This window comes from Carassius carassius, chromosome 5 (assembly GCF_963082965.1).
Source record: "Carassius carassius chromosome 5, fCarCar2.1, whole genome shotgun sequence".
Classification (NCBI taxonomy): domain Eukaryota; kingdom Metazoa; phylum Chordata; class Actinopteri; order Cypriniformes; family Cyprinidae; genus Carassius; species Carassius carassius.
Genome location: NC_081759.1, coordinates 31,873,003 through 31,889,466, shown reverse-complemented (window position 1 = coordinate 31,889,466; position 16,464 = coordinate 31,873,003). Strand labels below are relative to the sequence as shown.

Here is a 16,464-nt window from a genome sequence, read left to right as displayed (position 1 = left end):
TAAATTTCAGATTAGTGGGTTAAAGTGCTAACCGTATCATGCTAAGATGTCAAGTTGAATATGCTCGGTCTATCTCAGCATTCTTAGATTTGTCCAGAGGAGGACTATCAAGAGAAAGGCAGGACTGAGCAACCGAAAGTCACAAGACTTCTGCAAGTACATTAGAGAGCTCGGTTTGGAAAGTTGAGAACTGGTCCAAAATCAACAAGCAACATTTATCTGGGGCACCAATCCTAAGTCATATCCAGATTAGGGACAACCAGAGATCAAAATGTGAAGGTTTAACATGTACATGCATCACATAGAGTAAACATAGAGGAATTTGCATGATCTAACACTGAGAACACACTCTGATAGTTACAGTCTGCACTGCATCAGAAATCCTTAGGACGAAATGTTGTGCCGTTTTTTTCATCTCAATCTGACCAGCATTATCTGTTCAGCAACAGTGCAAGTATATTTTGGCATAGTATTTTAGAGTAACAGGAACACATTTTTTTTTTTTATACAGTATAACCCGACCCAAGAACTAATGTACATTAATAAATGCATGTTTGAATATCAGGAATGGGCAGTTAAAAGCTGAGCAGATCTGAGCTTACTCTGGTCAGGGGTGATCGTATGGTTTTAAAGTCCATCAGGACTGTCTTTGGAGCTGAAGCACACATTTGCAACCAGTTTCACGAAAAGCGTACAGCAGCTCTTAAAGGGTGAAATGAGGCCAGCTTCACTCGATTCCCCCTCATAAATCAAGGGAGGATGAGAGACAATAATTGGATGAAGAAGACGGTTAGAAAAGAAAGAAGGGATTTGATATGTCACAACTCCTTCCGAAGGTAATCGAGTGGAAGTCAGTGTAGGGCCGAGAAGTCAAAGTCTGCAAAGACCTCCTGTTGCTCGGCGGTGAGGAAGACTGGGGTCTGTGGAGGGGTCAGGACAGGCTTCAGGCGCGTGAACTCCTCGTCAAAGTTACTGACGTCTGCTGGGGCTTTAACTGACGGAAGGAAAGGAGGTTTGACTCTTTTGGCCAACAGGGCTTCCCAGTCTATGCCCTGCGGAAAAACAAACAGGGCTTTTAAAAAGAGAATTTAAACCAAGGTAGTCAAAAATTCTTCAGTTAGTGACGGTCACCTGGAAGAACCTGTGTCTCTTCACTTCATTGGCGTCTTGCTCTCCTGCTCCCAGTCGTTTTCCAGGGTTCTTCTGCAACAACTAACATTAAAGAGACGGAGTCAGAGACTGAGTGTCAACTGGATTTCAATTAGTTTTTCTCCAAGAGGGATAAGTTGTTACCTTTTGAATTATAGAGACTGACTCGGGGGACAAAAACCTGGGGTAGCGCACTTCATCGTTCACTATGCTGTCAAACACCTCCTCCTCATCATCACCGGGGAATGGAGACTGGCAGCCACAAGAGAACACATAACACTACTGTTCAAACCATAAGATTTCTTAATGCTTTTGAAAGAAGTTCCTTATGCTCACCAAGACTGCATTTATTTGACCAGAAATATACATTGTGAAATGTTATTACAATTTATATGAATTGATTTCTATTTTAAAATGTAATTTATTCCTGAGACATCAAAGCTGAATTTCCAGCAGTCATTACTCCAGACTTAAAGGTATTCCTTTAGAATTCATTAATATGCTGATTTGGATTCAAGATGCATTTCTTATCTTTTTTTCATGATTCTTCGATGAATAAAAACATTTGTTTGAAATTCAAATCTTTTGTAACATTAGAAATGTCTTTCAATTTAATTAATCTTTTCTGAATTCTTTCAAAAAAATCTTAAATAGTAATAAACATTATTACAGTACAGTCGTGGCCAAAAGTTTTGAGAATTACATAAATATTAGTTTTCAAAAAGTTTGCTGCTAAACTGCTTTTAGATCTTTGTTTCAGTTGTTTCTGTGATGTACTGAAACATAATTACAAGCACTTCATACGTTTCAAAGGCTTTTATCGACAATTACATGACATTTATGCAAAGAGTCAGTATTTGCAGTGTTGTCCCTTCTTTTTCAGGACCTCTGGAATTCGACTGGGCATGCTCTCAATCAACTTCTGGGCCAAATCCTGACTGATAGCAACCCATTCTTTCAGAATCACTTCTTGGAATTTGTCAGAATTAGTGGGTTTTTGTTTGTCCACCCGCCTCTTGAGGATTGACCACAAGTTCTCAATGGGATTAAGATCTGGGGAGTTTCAAGGCCATTGACCCAAAATTTCAACATTCTGGTCCCCGAGCCACTTAGTTATCACTTTTGCCTTATGGCACGGTGCTCCATCGTGCTGGAAAATGCATTGTTCTTCACCAATCTGTTGTTGGATTGTTGCAAGAAGTTGCTGTTGAAGGGTGTTTTGGTACCATTCTTTAATCATGGCTGTGTTTTTGGGCAGAATTTTGAGTGAGCCCACTCCCTTGGATGAGAAGCAACCCCACACATGAATGGTGTCAGGATGCTTTACTGTTGGCATGACACAGGACTGATGGTAGCGCTCACCTTTTCTTCTCCGGACAAGCCTTTTTCCAGATGCTCCAAACAATCGGAAAGGGGCTTCATCGGAGAATATGACTTTGCCCCAGTCCTCAGCAGTTCATTCACTATACTTTCTGCAAAAGATCAATCTGTCCCTGAAGTTTTTTTTTGAGAGAAGTGGCTTCTTTGCTGCCCTTCTTGACACCAGGCCATCTTCCAAAAGTCTTGGCCTCACTGTGCGTGCAGATGCGCTCACACCTGCCTGCTGCCATTCCTGAGCAAGCTCTGCACTGGTGGCACTCCGATCCCGCAGCTGAATCCTCTTTAGGAGACGATCCTGGCGCTTGCTGGACTTTCTTGGACGCTCTGAAGCCTTCTTTACAAGAATTGAACCTCTTTCTTTGAAGTTCTTGATGATCCTATAAATTGTTGATTTAGGTGCAATCTTAGTAGCCACAATATCCTTGCCTGTGAAGCCATTTTTATGCAACACAATGATGGCTGCACGCGTTTCTTTGCAGGTCACCATGGTTAACAATGGAAGAACAATGATTTCAAGCATCACCCTCCTTTTAACATGTCAAGTCTGCCATTCTAACCCAATCAGCCTGACATAATGATCTCCAGCCTTGTGCTCGTCAACATTCTCACCTGAGTTAACAATACGATTACTTAAATGATCTCAGCAGGTCCTTTAATGACAGCAATGAAATGCAGTGGAAAGGTTTTTTTGGGGATTAAGTTAATTTTCATGGCAAAGAAGGACTATGCAATTCATCTGATCACTCTTCATAACATTCTGGAGTATATGCAAATTGCTATTATATAAACTTAAGCAGCAACTTTTCCAATTACCAATATTTATGTAATTCTCAAAACTTTTGGCCACGACTGTATATGGCAACAATTTAGTGAAGCTCTATTGACCAGGACTGACCTCTCCCACTAGCATCTCATAGATGAGCACACCCAAACCCCACCAGTCCACCGCACGGGTGTAGGTGCTGTCTGTCAAAACTTCCGGGGCCAGGAACTCTGGGGTGCCACAAAAGGTTGACGTACGATCGCCATGTCCCATACCTGATTGGTGGCAAGACTTGGTTTATTCTCTGCTCAAATGTTGACATTTGAGATGAAAAAAAAAAAAGAAATCTATGATAGACATGGTATTTTGAGAAATATACCTTCTTTGCAAAGTCCAAAATCTGCAATTCTCACAAAGCCATCTGAATCCATTAACAGATTGTCCAGCTTTAGGTCCCTACAAAGAGAAATCGCACATTAGATCACATGTATTATTTAATACACGTATGCAATATTGAATTCAGTAATAGTTAAGTAATATAATAAATAATAGTGTAATTACCTATATACGATCCGGTTTTGATGCAGAAACTCCAGGCCTAGTAATACACATGCAGAATAAAACCTGCCAGAAAAACCCTTGTTTACAGTCACAGCCAGAGGAAAGTGTCAAAGCTAAAAATATTCAGCATATGAGTCTGAGAACACGTGAGCAAGTGTAGCACTTATGCTCTGTAATTAAACGGCCTGTGTGTGTGTGTGTGTATACCTAGCCTGTTGTTCAGAGAAGACGTTGTTGTGGATGTGGGTCATCAAGTCTCCTCCAGGTGAATATTCCATCACAAAGCACACATGGTCAGATGTCTGGAAGCACCCATACAGGTTCACCAAGAAAGGATGATGGGACACATTGACGGTCTCAAAAATTCTCTTTTCACACATTAAACTATAAAAGAATCAAATGAATTCACAATAAAATACAAGCCAAAAACAGTTAGAAGTGTTCACTAATGTCAGTTCCAGGGAACTACAACTTCTCAATTCCAAGGACCCACAAACATTACAATACCCTTACAAGCAGTCCCTTGCTAAAAATATAAAATGCAGCTACTGTTTATATTTTTGTTATTTAATTTTTTCATACAGACCCATTTAGACTATGTTAGTGCTATAACAGACAACAAATTATCCAGAAACCATTCATGGTTTCAATACAAGACATTTCTGATACAGAGATACAGAACATCACCTGTCCACTTCATCCCGGGTCACAACATCCCCTTTCTTCAGGGCTTTGATGGCATACAGTTTCCCAGTCCTCCTGAATACAGCCAGCAGGACCTTTAATGAGAGTTGACAATGACATTGAGCCAGCGGCACCATCCAGAGTTATCGGACTACAGTACAGAAGGAAAGCTGCAGTTTTACCTTTCCAAAGTGCCCTCTTCCTAAAACAGAAATGCAGTTGAAGTCCTCCATCTGCATCCCCGCTTTCCTCCTGTGAAACAGAATATATACACCACACAGTGAGACATTTACTGGGAAGAGAATCCCAGATTCATTACACTATCATAAGATGTGCAACATATTACAGGTTGAAATTTAAGACCTAAGGATTTAGATTTGAGCAATAATAATAATAATAGCACTAATAAATAACATTGACTTACTGAGAAGTAGGTTTGGACACAGGCCTGCCTTTGAGAACTTGGTTATCCTCAGAGGAATTCACTCTGGCAGGAGTCTGGGAAATGTGTCCCAAAACACATAATTACAACTCTAACTTGACCTGAGCAATACAGAACTACAATTTAAAAAGCAATTGTTTGTCTACAAGCCGTACCCCAGAAAGTGATGCATCAGTTGTGGGGTTCTGTACCAATTGGAGGCGCGGGGGCCCGGCAGGACGCTCCTCACTGAAATTCAGTTTAACAACTGCTGAGTCTCTGTGAAAAACAGCCACAATGCAGAAAGAGAATCACTTTTTTTATAAAGATTTAATGGATATATTTTCCTCAACCAAACCCCAGGGACACCTGCGTATGTCTCACCCAGAGGAAGGAGGCGTGGACACAGTTGGAGGGGACATGGGCTCAGAGCCGTGCAGAGGGGGGCTCATGGCAGTGACGGTGCTGTTGCAGGGGGGCAGCACGCTCATCATTAGACGCCCCCAAGTGGCAAAGTTCATATTCATCTGTGCTGCCCGCAGAAAATTTTTCCCTGAGAGTAACATATGCAAACAATGATGCATTAGTCTGAAACATCTTTTGAAAACACTGAACCTGACAGCACAGCATAATGTCACACTTGAGTTTTGAAAACAATCAAGAGAATATGAGGGAATAACTTATGAGTAACTGAAAATGTGAGATCAAGCACACCTTTTTCTTTTGGGAAAATCCGTTTCTGTCGTTGTAGTTTAGGATGTCGCTCAATGACAGGATTGTTGAATCTCACCTGAAGCAAACCACACAATGAATAGCTTATTATAACCATTGTGTGTATTAAAGCATCAACCTCTGCAGAACATATTAAATGAATGAAATGCACAGCAGTTGTAAACTGAAACCTCACTCGGCATCTGTGCTGTGACCTGATTTGGCACTAGGATGAAGGTAACGAGAGGTTCTCTCACCTCTGTGAACAGTGTGCCCTGTGGCTCTAGATAAAGACACATGCCATGCCGCTGGTTGTCCAGAAAATCTTCTAAACGCAGGAACTTCACGGCACACATGGACCTCCAGTCTCGCCAGTACACTGCAATCTCCAGCTCCCGAGACTACAGGGGTCAAAGGTCATGTGAGGAGCAGAAAAAAACAAACACACTCTCAGATATCAACTGTAGTTCTAGCTCTTGCCCCTTTACAACTCATTGTGATCCTTACATCACCATTTGAAATGTCTGGGGTTGGGAATATTTTTTTTATTATTGTTTTTTGAAAGAAGTCTCTTATGATCACCAAGGCTTCATTTATTTCATTGTGAAATATTATTACAATATTTTTTTTAAAGTCATGTAAACAACATATATAAGTTTAATATAACTTAAAATAGTAATTTATTCCTGTAATGGCAAAGCTGAGTTTTCAGCATCATTACTTCAGTTTTGCACGATCCTTCAGAAATCTTTTTAATATGCTGATTAAGTGCTCAAGTAACATTTCTTTTTATCAGTGATGAAGAGAACTGTGCTGCTTAATATTTTTATAGAAACTGAAATAAATTATTTCAAGCTTCTTAATAAAAAAAAACATTCAAAAGAATAGCAATTATTTGTGAAAGAATTATGATTTCTATACATCTATAATATTATAAATGTCACTTTTGAGCATTTAAATACATGGTCGCTAAATAAAAGTATTAATTGAAATTTTAATTTTTTATCTTTTAAACAATACAGTAGATGTAATGTATCTAGTAGTGTACAGTAAAAACATAGTAAAAAAATAAAATATGGCTATTATAATTTGATTAAAACTGAAACGTGCCTTTTAAGGATTGTACTATTTAACAAAGCTGTTATAATTATCACGGTGTATAACAACACTTCCATAATGATTATATTCCAGATCATGAATCAGAATCCTGGAATCCTGAGGTCTGATTTGCATAACTGATTATTACGGATAGACTTCCTGTTAAAACTATTTCTTGGTACATTTCTTGAGATACATCGTGTGCACTTGGTTGGAAGTCAGAAAACATAACTTGGTGTCAAAAACGATCAAAACCTCCAAGAAAAATACAGCTAAATGCTTCCCCGTTCATCAAACAAATGTGAAGCACAGCCTTTGAAAGAAAATTTGCTTCAGTAATCTAGAAATAATGAAATAAGATCTCAGTTGAATCAGCTTGGAGAGAGCTGTGGGCTGACTTGGCCAGTATTCAAGCTGAGTATCTATGTCCAAGGGGTGCGCAAAAGATTAGTTATGTTGAGGGATTAGTTTGGATTACACTGGAGGCGGCTGATTGCACTCTGGGAGTAAAGCTGTGTTAATGAAGGTGAGGAAAAGCCTTTAGCCAATGGCCTCTACAGGCACTTTCCATAAAACAGATGCAGAAAGTGTTTCCTGAGATAACTGACAGTTATGCTGTAAAAGCAACCAGCAAGGAGTCTGAGATTATGGTGTGCATTCAGAGTGAGCACCTGATCTGAATTCAAAACTAGATATGTTAATTACGATATGTCTATGAAGTATGCAGTAGAATTTTTTGGCACTGACCCGCTCGAGTTCGATGCTAAAGCTCTGATTCCAGGCCTCCTTACTCAGCAGCCGCCAATGTGTGCGACCAACTATCTTGTTATCCACCTTCAAAACAGCACTGATCTCCACTGAGAGAAAACGCATTAAAAGAAAAAAGATTAAAGAAGCATTTTGTTTTATAATTACTGGCTCAAAAGAATTAAGCTGTTTGATTTCTAAAGATCAAGTAACAAAAAATCTTAAATTAAAGTCAATCAAGTCTATTTCTTTTATCTATTTTAAAATCCCTTGTTTGGACATGGTAGAAAAATAGAGATACAGGTTTTCCTCTGTCACTGTCTAAAGACTATTGTGAAATCCCTTGTATTTCATATTGCTTTCCCTGAGAAACTCACATGAGAGCTCGTCAGTCTTGGTGGTCTTGTCGTTCATGCTGCGGGTGGAGAGGCCGGTTTTCATCCTAAGTGATTTGGACTCAGAGGGACTTCCAGGGGCAGAGGACATGTTGCTTACCCGACAGCGGCCTGGAACTGACTCCAGCAGGTCCTGACAACCCATCAGCCTGACATCCAGTCGCCCTGAAAACACACACACACACACACACACACACACACACACACACAACAACAGATTAACAAAACCAATTTACATTTTACAAACATAAAGCAGATTAGATTAAACTTTAATTTCCTCAATACTCACACTTTGCATAATGATACTAATCACCAGTGCAAATATGAATAAAAATGTGAATAAAAACATTACGAGTTTCATATCAGACTGAGCAAAGTAACAAGTAAAATTCAACAACACAAGACAACACATATACATTCTTGTTCAAAACTTTGGGGTCAGTAAGATTTTGTATTTATTTGATTAAAATACAGTAGTAATATTTTGAAATTAAAATAACTTTTCTATTGTGATATATTTTAAAATGTTATTTATTCCTGTGATGGCAAACTTGAATTTTTCAGGGGTTGAAGTAGGGGTGTGCGATATTGACAAATATAATCTCTCTATATTTTCTGGGATTTTAAAGCTAACGATAATATTACATTTGTAATCATGGTAATTTTTTGGAGGAAAAAACGTCACTCTTTGTGTAATATTGATTAACTATATGAAATTATAGAAATATATACATATTCTGTCCCCACAACTTAAATATTGTGATCGTAAATGCATTTTCTTAGACTCATGCATGCACTCTGTAGGGGTGTTTTGAATGGTTTTTTGCAGAATACTTGATAATGTCAAATCGCTAATCGTTTAAACAACGATTACAATTTTATCGCAGACAATATATATCGCACACCCCTAGATTGAAGGCTACCTTGATGATACTTTCCACCCTCCACAGAGAGTATCTGAACTGTACATCATTTATGGAGAGTAACTGCACACCAGTGATGTGTTTTCATCACCTGCTGAATGGTCTTCTGGTCAGAGACAAAGCAGCTGCTGTACCACATTGTGATGAAGTTTGTTAATATGATTTTGAAGTGTTTCAACAGCCATTTAACAGGGTCTTCAGTCTCTCCAGGAAGTGAAGACCAACACTAATGTACAAAATGTGGCATCAGAACTATATTTAACTGAGGTGACAAGGAGTAAAATTGACACCTTAACACCGTAACCTTCCAGCCAACTTTCAGCTGTGTCAATACCTGTCAGGCTAGCTGGTTTGAAAAGCGAAGAGGATGCGGATGATGAAGAGTGTAGCCGATCTCTCTGCCACCCAACAACAGGGGAGGATCCAACTGTAAGCTCCTCCTTAATAGCAGCTCGTTTGGGATGGTCGTGTGGAAGCTCTCCAAGCCGCTGCTCCAGAGACAAACGTAACAGATCCAGTTTCTGAGAGGACTCCTGCAAACGGGCCTGAGCCTGGACACAGAAAAACATGGTAAAAAATACAAAAGAGGCTCAACAAATACATATCTGAATCATACATATCTGAATGACAGTATATATTACAGTAGATATGCGTTTTATATAGAAATATATATATGTTATATTTTATGTTTCTTATATATAAAATGTGAAACTCTTGGCATACTGATGTCATGACCGGTCGGAGAAGGATCTTCAAAAAACAATCAAAATGATCTACAAGAGATCCTGAGGCCCCTATTGCTTCTGGTCTTTTAAATGCCAAGTGTAAATCGAAAAAAGGTTATCTTTGAGCAGCATTAAGCAAAATGTTCTCACTTTATCACTCGCAGTGGACTCGGTTTCATCTGTCTTTGTCTGACAAAGCATGTGCTGGCTGTGCTGCTTCAAGGTCAAACAAGCTGAGCAACACTGCACGTACGTACATGCTCCCAATTCTCAGGAGTAAATCAAAACACTTCCAAAAACCACTTCAAGGCCTGTCACATTGTTACTCATATACATGCAAAGACATTATCAAATACATCTCATTTATTTAATGTACTTGCTTTTTTGTCCATACAATGAAAGCCAATGGACTCCAATGGTGTTTGGTTCCCAAATTTCTTCACAATTTCTATTTATGTTCCACAGAAGAAAAAGTCAGACATTTTTGGAACCACACAAGAGTGAGAAAATTACAATTTTCATTTTTGGGTGGACAACTCCTTTCACAGTAGAGCAGTCTGTTGTTTCCAGACAGTCAATCCATTCATAATGCGTCATCCAAGGCTGTTTGTTTCTGAAAAGCCTTTACATCAAAGACCAATACATGCATGTACCTCGGCTAGAGCACGTCGGTCCTGCACTTTGCGTCCGCCAAGCTGCTTGACCACATTTTTGGCACCTTCTGCCACAGCTGCCTCAATCTTCAGATGATGCCTGAGCTCTTCCACCCGCAGCTCAAGTGGACTAATTGTTTCAGAGGGGCGACCTGCACAAAAACCTGCATTTAGACAAAAAAACACCAACCCATCTGTCTTTTATCTGGTGATTACATAACTAGCGGCTTCCAGAACAAAAATAAATAAATATCCAGGCAGCAATTTGTTTCATGATTAAAAAGTAGATTCATAGTACGTACTTTTAAGAGTATTTTTATATATTTCACAAAATAAATGTTTATTGTTTATTAAATATTTAATCACTTGATTTGAAAGGAGATTAACAATTGTCCATGTAGGCTAAAAAAATCAACAACAACAAAAATCTGTAATTGTTTTGCTGTAATGTTTTCTTTACTAATTAAAATAGTTTGTTTGTTTACCCTCTGGTTGGGTGGTCTCCCGCTCTCCCTCTCTGGCCTGGGTGACTTTGACAATCTGCATGCGGAGCAGCTCAATTTTCGTCTTGCTATCCTGCAGCATCTGCTGGGCTGAGGACAACATCTTCCGATCCTGGGGAGTGACAACAGAAGCGATGGAGAGATACTGCGATTGAACAATTTGCATATGCATTAGAACAAACAGTGAAGACACTGTCAGAGAAAAAAAATAAAGAGTCAGGGACTACAAAGAAAAGTGGGAAAAAAATTTAAACAGTGATGGGATTTTTGTTTTTATGAAGTGATGTTTTTTTTTTCTAAAGTGCTGCTTGATGATATTCACACATATTTTGACCAGAAAAATGATAGATTTCTGGGGCAAATTTCCTATTTCTGTCAAGAACTAATTCCAAGAATTAATAAATTGGTTACACTTTAGTATAGGGACCAATTCTCACTATTAACTAGTAGCTTATTAGCATACCAATTATTAACACATTGGCCAAATTCTACATTCCCAATTCCTAAACGTAATAACTACCTTACTAACTATTAATAAACAGCAAATTAGGAGTTTGAGGCAAAAGTTGTAGTTAATGGTTTATTAATAGTGAAAACTGAAACTTAAAATATAGGTAACCCATACAGTAATTTAAACTTTTAAATTAACAATATTATTGAAAAACATTAATATACTAATATTTCAAACACAGTATAGCCCAGGGTTCCTCAAATGTTGCCCTGGAGGTCCAATGCGCTGCAGAGTTTAGCTCCAACCCTGATCAAAGTCACCTCCCTGTGATTTTCTAATGATCCCAAATACATTGATTAACATGCTCAGGCGGTTTGATTAGGGTTAGAGCTAAACTCTGCAGGAAAGTGGAGCTTATAAATATATCTGTAAGCTTCTAGCCAATTAAATACTTTAAAGCAAAATATATTTAGTGTAAAATATATTCACTAAAGAAATTTCAATGACTTTTCCAGCTTTAAATTATATGATATTTCTAAGGAATGTGTTTTCTATGACCATGGAAAGCCTGTAATATACAGAGAGAACTACAGTATAAGACATTCATGTCCCGAAGAAAAAGGTAAACACTGCGGTGCTATCAAAACACTGTTCTGTTAGTTCGAACATCCAAACCAGCCTGATTAAAAATCAAAAGGACAGCATTTTAAAAATCGGAGAGTCATTTCTGCGGTTTTAATTTATGACGTTATTAGCCCAGAAAATCATATACTACAGCTTTAAGCTAAGCGGAGTCAAGATAAGAAATTCCCACACAGACCAACAGGTCAAAAGTGCAGCGGTCTTCATTAAACTCCTCATTATGAGAAGCAGTCAGGTGTACACCACACCCAAACAAACTCAAACATCAAACACTGACTGTGCAATTTTCTGACGTTAGAGTCACAGTACAGCAAGAGAGCTATATATCCTGAAACACAGCAACTACATTTAACAAATGAAGGAGACCTACTAAAATGATTGCAATGTCCCATGGAGCCCCAGTGTAAACAATGCTGCAACAAGAAACGTGTCCTTTTCTGAAACCTGCATAAAAGACACATTCAGGAAGTAAAGGAAAAGGGAAACTATACCGTCCATAGTGCTCTTCCCCTCTCAATGCAGCTCAAGAGGTCATCCGTCATGTTTTGTGAACTTTCAGATGGCTGAATGACACGCCTTCGCTCCTCCTTGACCCCCATCAGATGTTCTCTCCTGTATTTATCTCTCCGTCTTCAAAACTGTTCATGTCAGTTTATGTCGAACAGCAGACACAGAGACCAGCATCCAAGAAGCCATCTCATTCTTTCTTCTTATCGTTCTACTGTCCTTGCGTCCCAATCGCTTGCTTGTTCACTACTCCCCTCCCCTTTTCACATTTGTTCTTTTTGCCTCTTTCTCTCTCACGCCATTTACAGATCTCCTTCCAAAGGAGTCAGCCACCTCTAACTGCTGCTGCTGCTGTGCCCTGCCTGGCTGGCCCAAACTCGAATGCTTCGGCATTGGTTGGAGCGAAGTCACATGGGCTGCTGCTGTCGCCAGGCCCAAGACAGGAGAAACCGAATCAGTACCAGCAAGCTCTTCCTCTTAAGACTCAAAGGGGTGATGTTTTAGAGCACGTCTGTGAGTGTCTGAGTGTGTGTGTGTGTGTGTGTGTGTGTGTGTGTGTGTGAGAGATCAAGACTCGGTACTCAAGCTGTCTGAATCCAGCACAGACATAAATCACAGAGCTGCCAGCACACGTTGTTCTCAGGCAGATGCTGCAGCATTGCTGCAAGTTTGCAACCCTGTCTGATAGAAACACACGGGCTCAAATATACTCATGGTTAGCTAGAGGTCATGGGATCATCGCTCTAAAAGAGTTATAAAAGATGGAAGGGCAGAGGGGGAGGGGGGAGGGATCTCATTTGTGTGCGTGTTATCACATTTCATAGCCTTTTGGCTCCAACCCAAACCAATTTAAATAGACAGAGTAGCAGAGGATGAGTTAATCATGTATTAATCATCAAGATGTACATAAAAAAATAAAAATAAAGAGGAGGACTATCCTCACCTTAACAGAACTGTTGGCGTAAGTCTGAATGATGTTTTCGGCTCCTTGTTTCACTTTAAGCTCCATGGTAAGTTGTTTTTTTAAAGTACAGACTCGGCTGCCCAGGGGTGATGTGATCTCTTCCCAATGGCACGGATCTGGAGAGGTGGCATCATCTGAGAAAACAATTATAAAGAATATGTATAAAGAAATTTAGGTTCTTTTAGCCTTTTCTGATATTTCTGAAATTTCTTCAAAGGTGTTTACAGACTAGAGAGCTCAATTTAAAGAAACTCTGTCTACACTACTATTCAGAAGTTTGATGTCAGACTTTTTTGTTTTTGAAAGAAATAATAATTAAAATAATTATAATAATACTTTTGTTAAGTAAGAATACAGATCAAACTTGAATTTAAATGCATTTACAATTTTAGAAAATACTTTTATTTCAAATAAATCCTGTTCTTTTGAACTTTTTATACATCAAAGAATTCTGAAAAACTACAATCACAGTTTCTGTGCAGCACAACATGGTGGCTGAACAGGGTTGCAAACATTTCTGCAAATTCCTGAAATTTTTACATAGGAATATTACATTTTAGAAAAAAAGTTATTTTAAATTGTAATCTTTTACAATATTAAGTTTTAACTAAATTTCTGACTGTTTTGGCTATATCAAATAAACAGCCTTGGTGAGCATACGAGACTACTTTCAAAAAAATGTTTAAATACTGTACCAACCATAAACTTTTAAACATTAGTGTATACATTTACAAAAAAACAAACAAAAAAACACACACATACATGCCCTGTACAACTCCTGTACAAAATATAAAACAAGATTAGATAAAGAAAATAGGACTTGAACAAAGTGATTTCAGTCAGCATAAAAGATATCCCACTTTAATATCAATTATCAAAATTGATATATCAATATCAATTAACAAAACTCATTAGATCACCTCAGAAAACAACCACACCCTCCTGCTCTCACCTGTAATAGTATCTTTCTGTGAGGCCATAGCATGTGCATTCAGCTCCTGGAGCTCCCAGTGGAGCTGCTCCAGCTTTCGGCTGGAGGCTCTAAGCTGACCGTCCACATCAGCAGCATTCTTGCGGTTGGTCACCGCCCGTCGCAGCCGCTCAGCCGCCTCTTTGATCTTCAGTTCCCGCTGGATCTCCTGCCTGAGAAGGGCGATCGCATCCTCTACACGCTGCTGGAACTCAGGGTCCATGAGGTCACCTTCAGCCAGACCCCGCAGACAGCTGCTCTGTTGTGTTCAAGTGACATCGAAAAACATGCTTCAAGTTTTTGTTCGTTTACAGCAGCCTTTTTGTTAAAACATTGACATCAGCAGTTCAAGTAAGGTAAGGAATCTGTATACATTTCTTTTATCTATTGAATGTTATGTTCAAAAAAATGTATACATGTTTGGAACAACTTGAGGGTGAGTAAATGATGACAATGTCCATTTTCGGGTAAGCTATTCCTTAAAAAGAAAATTTCATTATACTAAGCAAATAATCCATTAAGTGTGACAACTGATACTGATAAAGTGGACTTTAAATGAGCAGGGTGAAATTAGGGTCACTTATATAAGCTAAGGGTGCATAGCAAGCAACTGGAGCAGTTACATCATAAACGCATATGAACAGTACATACCTCAGAAATGAGGCTTTAAATACTTGCACAATGAAAGGATATAAAGCTATTTTCTGAACAAGCAATTCATAATTTGCTACATAGAGGGCAGTGTTTCACACATTTTGACTTCTTATGACACCATTAAGAAAAGATAAGGAATTAAAATCAATTTACATATACATAAATGTTGAAGTTCCCATCATTCAGATTAATATTATCAGTATTTAACGAGTTGCCAGCTAGTGTTGAACGAATACATTCATTGGGACCAAACAGCAGTAAAGCAGGAAAAACAGGCAGACAACAATTCGAAAATGGACGATCATTAAACACTGTCATAACATGACTCGTCCGACTACTTTAAATCACAAAAAAATTTTAGTTACTCTCTTTTTTCATACACATAACTTCAGTTACATTTAAGCCTCAGGTGAGGGACAGATGAGAAAGTCCTGTCAAACCCGTTCAACCTGAAAATGTTTGGTGATATTTAATTGTCTGAACAAAGATCGAAAACTTAATATAAACAACATAAGGATGCATGTGTAATGCGAAAAAAACACCTAATTTGTCTAATTGTTTTCTATATTCCACATTTTTATTTTAGAAAATTTCGCTATCACTAAAGAAAATTGCTTGAGGGTGTCTTGCGATTGATTCGTTTCAAACTGAATGAAAAACTGTGAGGTACACAGACTCACCCATGAGCGTTTGAACGTTAACGATCTGAATGCTTTATTTCATGACTTTTTTAATCTCCAAACAGCACTTTTCCGCGTTTTCGATTACTCCATTACTAACTATAGTAAGGCGGTATTAAAAATATCTTATTTATTTCTTACCTGAAGTGTCACACCCGACATTGTGAAATAATATACGATACACACAGACAGTGATGCTCGGACTAACGTTAACCGAATCTTCTCTCGAGCTCACGGCTCTGGCTCACGCGGCGCCTGATTGAGAGACACTAGAAACCATATCCAGACTTCCAACTGAATCTGAGAGCTCAGACAAAAAGACATTCAAAGGGAATAAAAAGTTGTGTGTTGTTGGGTGCTGGAAGAAGATACAGGTGGCAGACTGTCAGCTGGGAGGCTAGACTACTCTCGAATAACCGGTAGTTTTTTTTATGGAAGTTGCTTTGCCTTTCCCATTTCCTGAGGTTTGAAAAATCCTCGCCGCCTCCCTTATCTACGATTGGCTGACAGCCTTGTCAGTCACAGGCGCTGCTATGACGTCATTTTGCGTACCACTATTAATAATAATCGATAGGCATTTAGCATTATATACACAATAAATCCACAAGGGTAGCTGCAAAGTGGGTTTCGTTTCAACAGTCAGAAAAAGCATAGGATAAAAGTGAAACAAAAACAACAATCCGCTGTTCTACAAAACAAGAATTTTTGAGTTAATCATTTTCTAATATAAAATCCTTATATAGTCTATGACATTTTTATTCATTGAACTTTGTAGCTTAATGCTTTTTCAAAATGAAAAAAGTGTCAACTGTTCAACTTATAATTTTCAACAATATACATAGGATATACAATAATAATAACAACAAATGTATATAAAGTATAG

At 38.5% G+C, this 16,464-nt stretch overlaps 1 protein-coding gene across 2 annotated transcripts; it reads right to left on the bottom strand.

Annotated features, from left to right (window-relative positions):
• Nucleotides 1-4: 4 nt before the first annotated feature.
• LOC132141276 (serine/threonine-protein kinase N2-like) lies at nucleotides 5-16,054 on the bottom strand. 2 transcript variants are annotated; one of them, XM_059550646.1, is made up of 22 exons: nucleotides 15,723-16,054; nucleotides 14,230-14,506; nucleotides 13,257-13,411; nucleotides 10,696-10,825; nucleotides 10,211-10,362; nucleotides 9,167-9,383; nucleotides 7,892-8,074; nucleotides 7,515-7,624; nucleotides 5,927-6,070; nucleotides 5,673-5,748; nucleotides 5,343-5,511; nucleotides 5,135-5,237; nucleotides 4,962-5,035; nucleotides 4,720-4,789; nucleotides 4,541-4,632; nucleotides 4,061-4,237; nucleotides 3,854-3,916; nucleotides 3,672-3,748; nucleotides 3,425-3,567; nucleotides 1,294-1,401; nucleotides 1,132-1,212; nucleotides 5-1,052 (listed from the first exon to the last, which is right to left on the bottom strand). In XM_059550646.1, the coding sequence occupies exons 1-22, from the start codon at nucleotides 15,741-15,743 to the stop codon at nucleotides 852-854; spliced, it is 2,823 nt and encodes a 940-aa protein (XP_059406629.1). In that variant the 5' UTR covers nucleotides 15,744-16,054; the 3' UTR covers nucleotides 5-851. The 2 variants fall into 2 exon arrangements, with proteins under 2 accessions (XP_059406629.1, XP_059406630.1); XM_059550647.1 differs by lacking the exons at nucleotides 13,257-13,411; nucleotides 14,230-14,506; nucleotides 15,723-16,054 and adding an exon at nucleotides 12,298-12,762.
• Nucleotides 16,055-16,464: the final 410 nt, after the last annotated feature.

Bases quoted from the DNA above. Each gene is read 5' to 3' on its own strand.
- LOC132141276 (XM_059550646.1), bottom strand. From the start codon at position 15,743: ATGTCGGGTGTGACACTTCAG. The intron at 6,071-7,514 runs GTCAGTGCCAAA...TGACCCCTGTAG, and splicing joins TTAGCATCGAACTCGAGCGG to TCTCGGGAGCTGGAGATTGC. The intron at 5,238-5,342 runs GTGAGACATACG...TGTTTTTCACAG, and splicing joins TCCACGCCTCCTTCCTCTGG to AGACTCAGCAGTTGTTAAAC.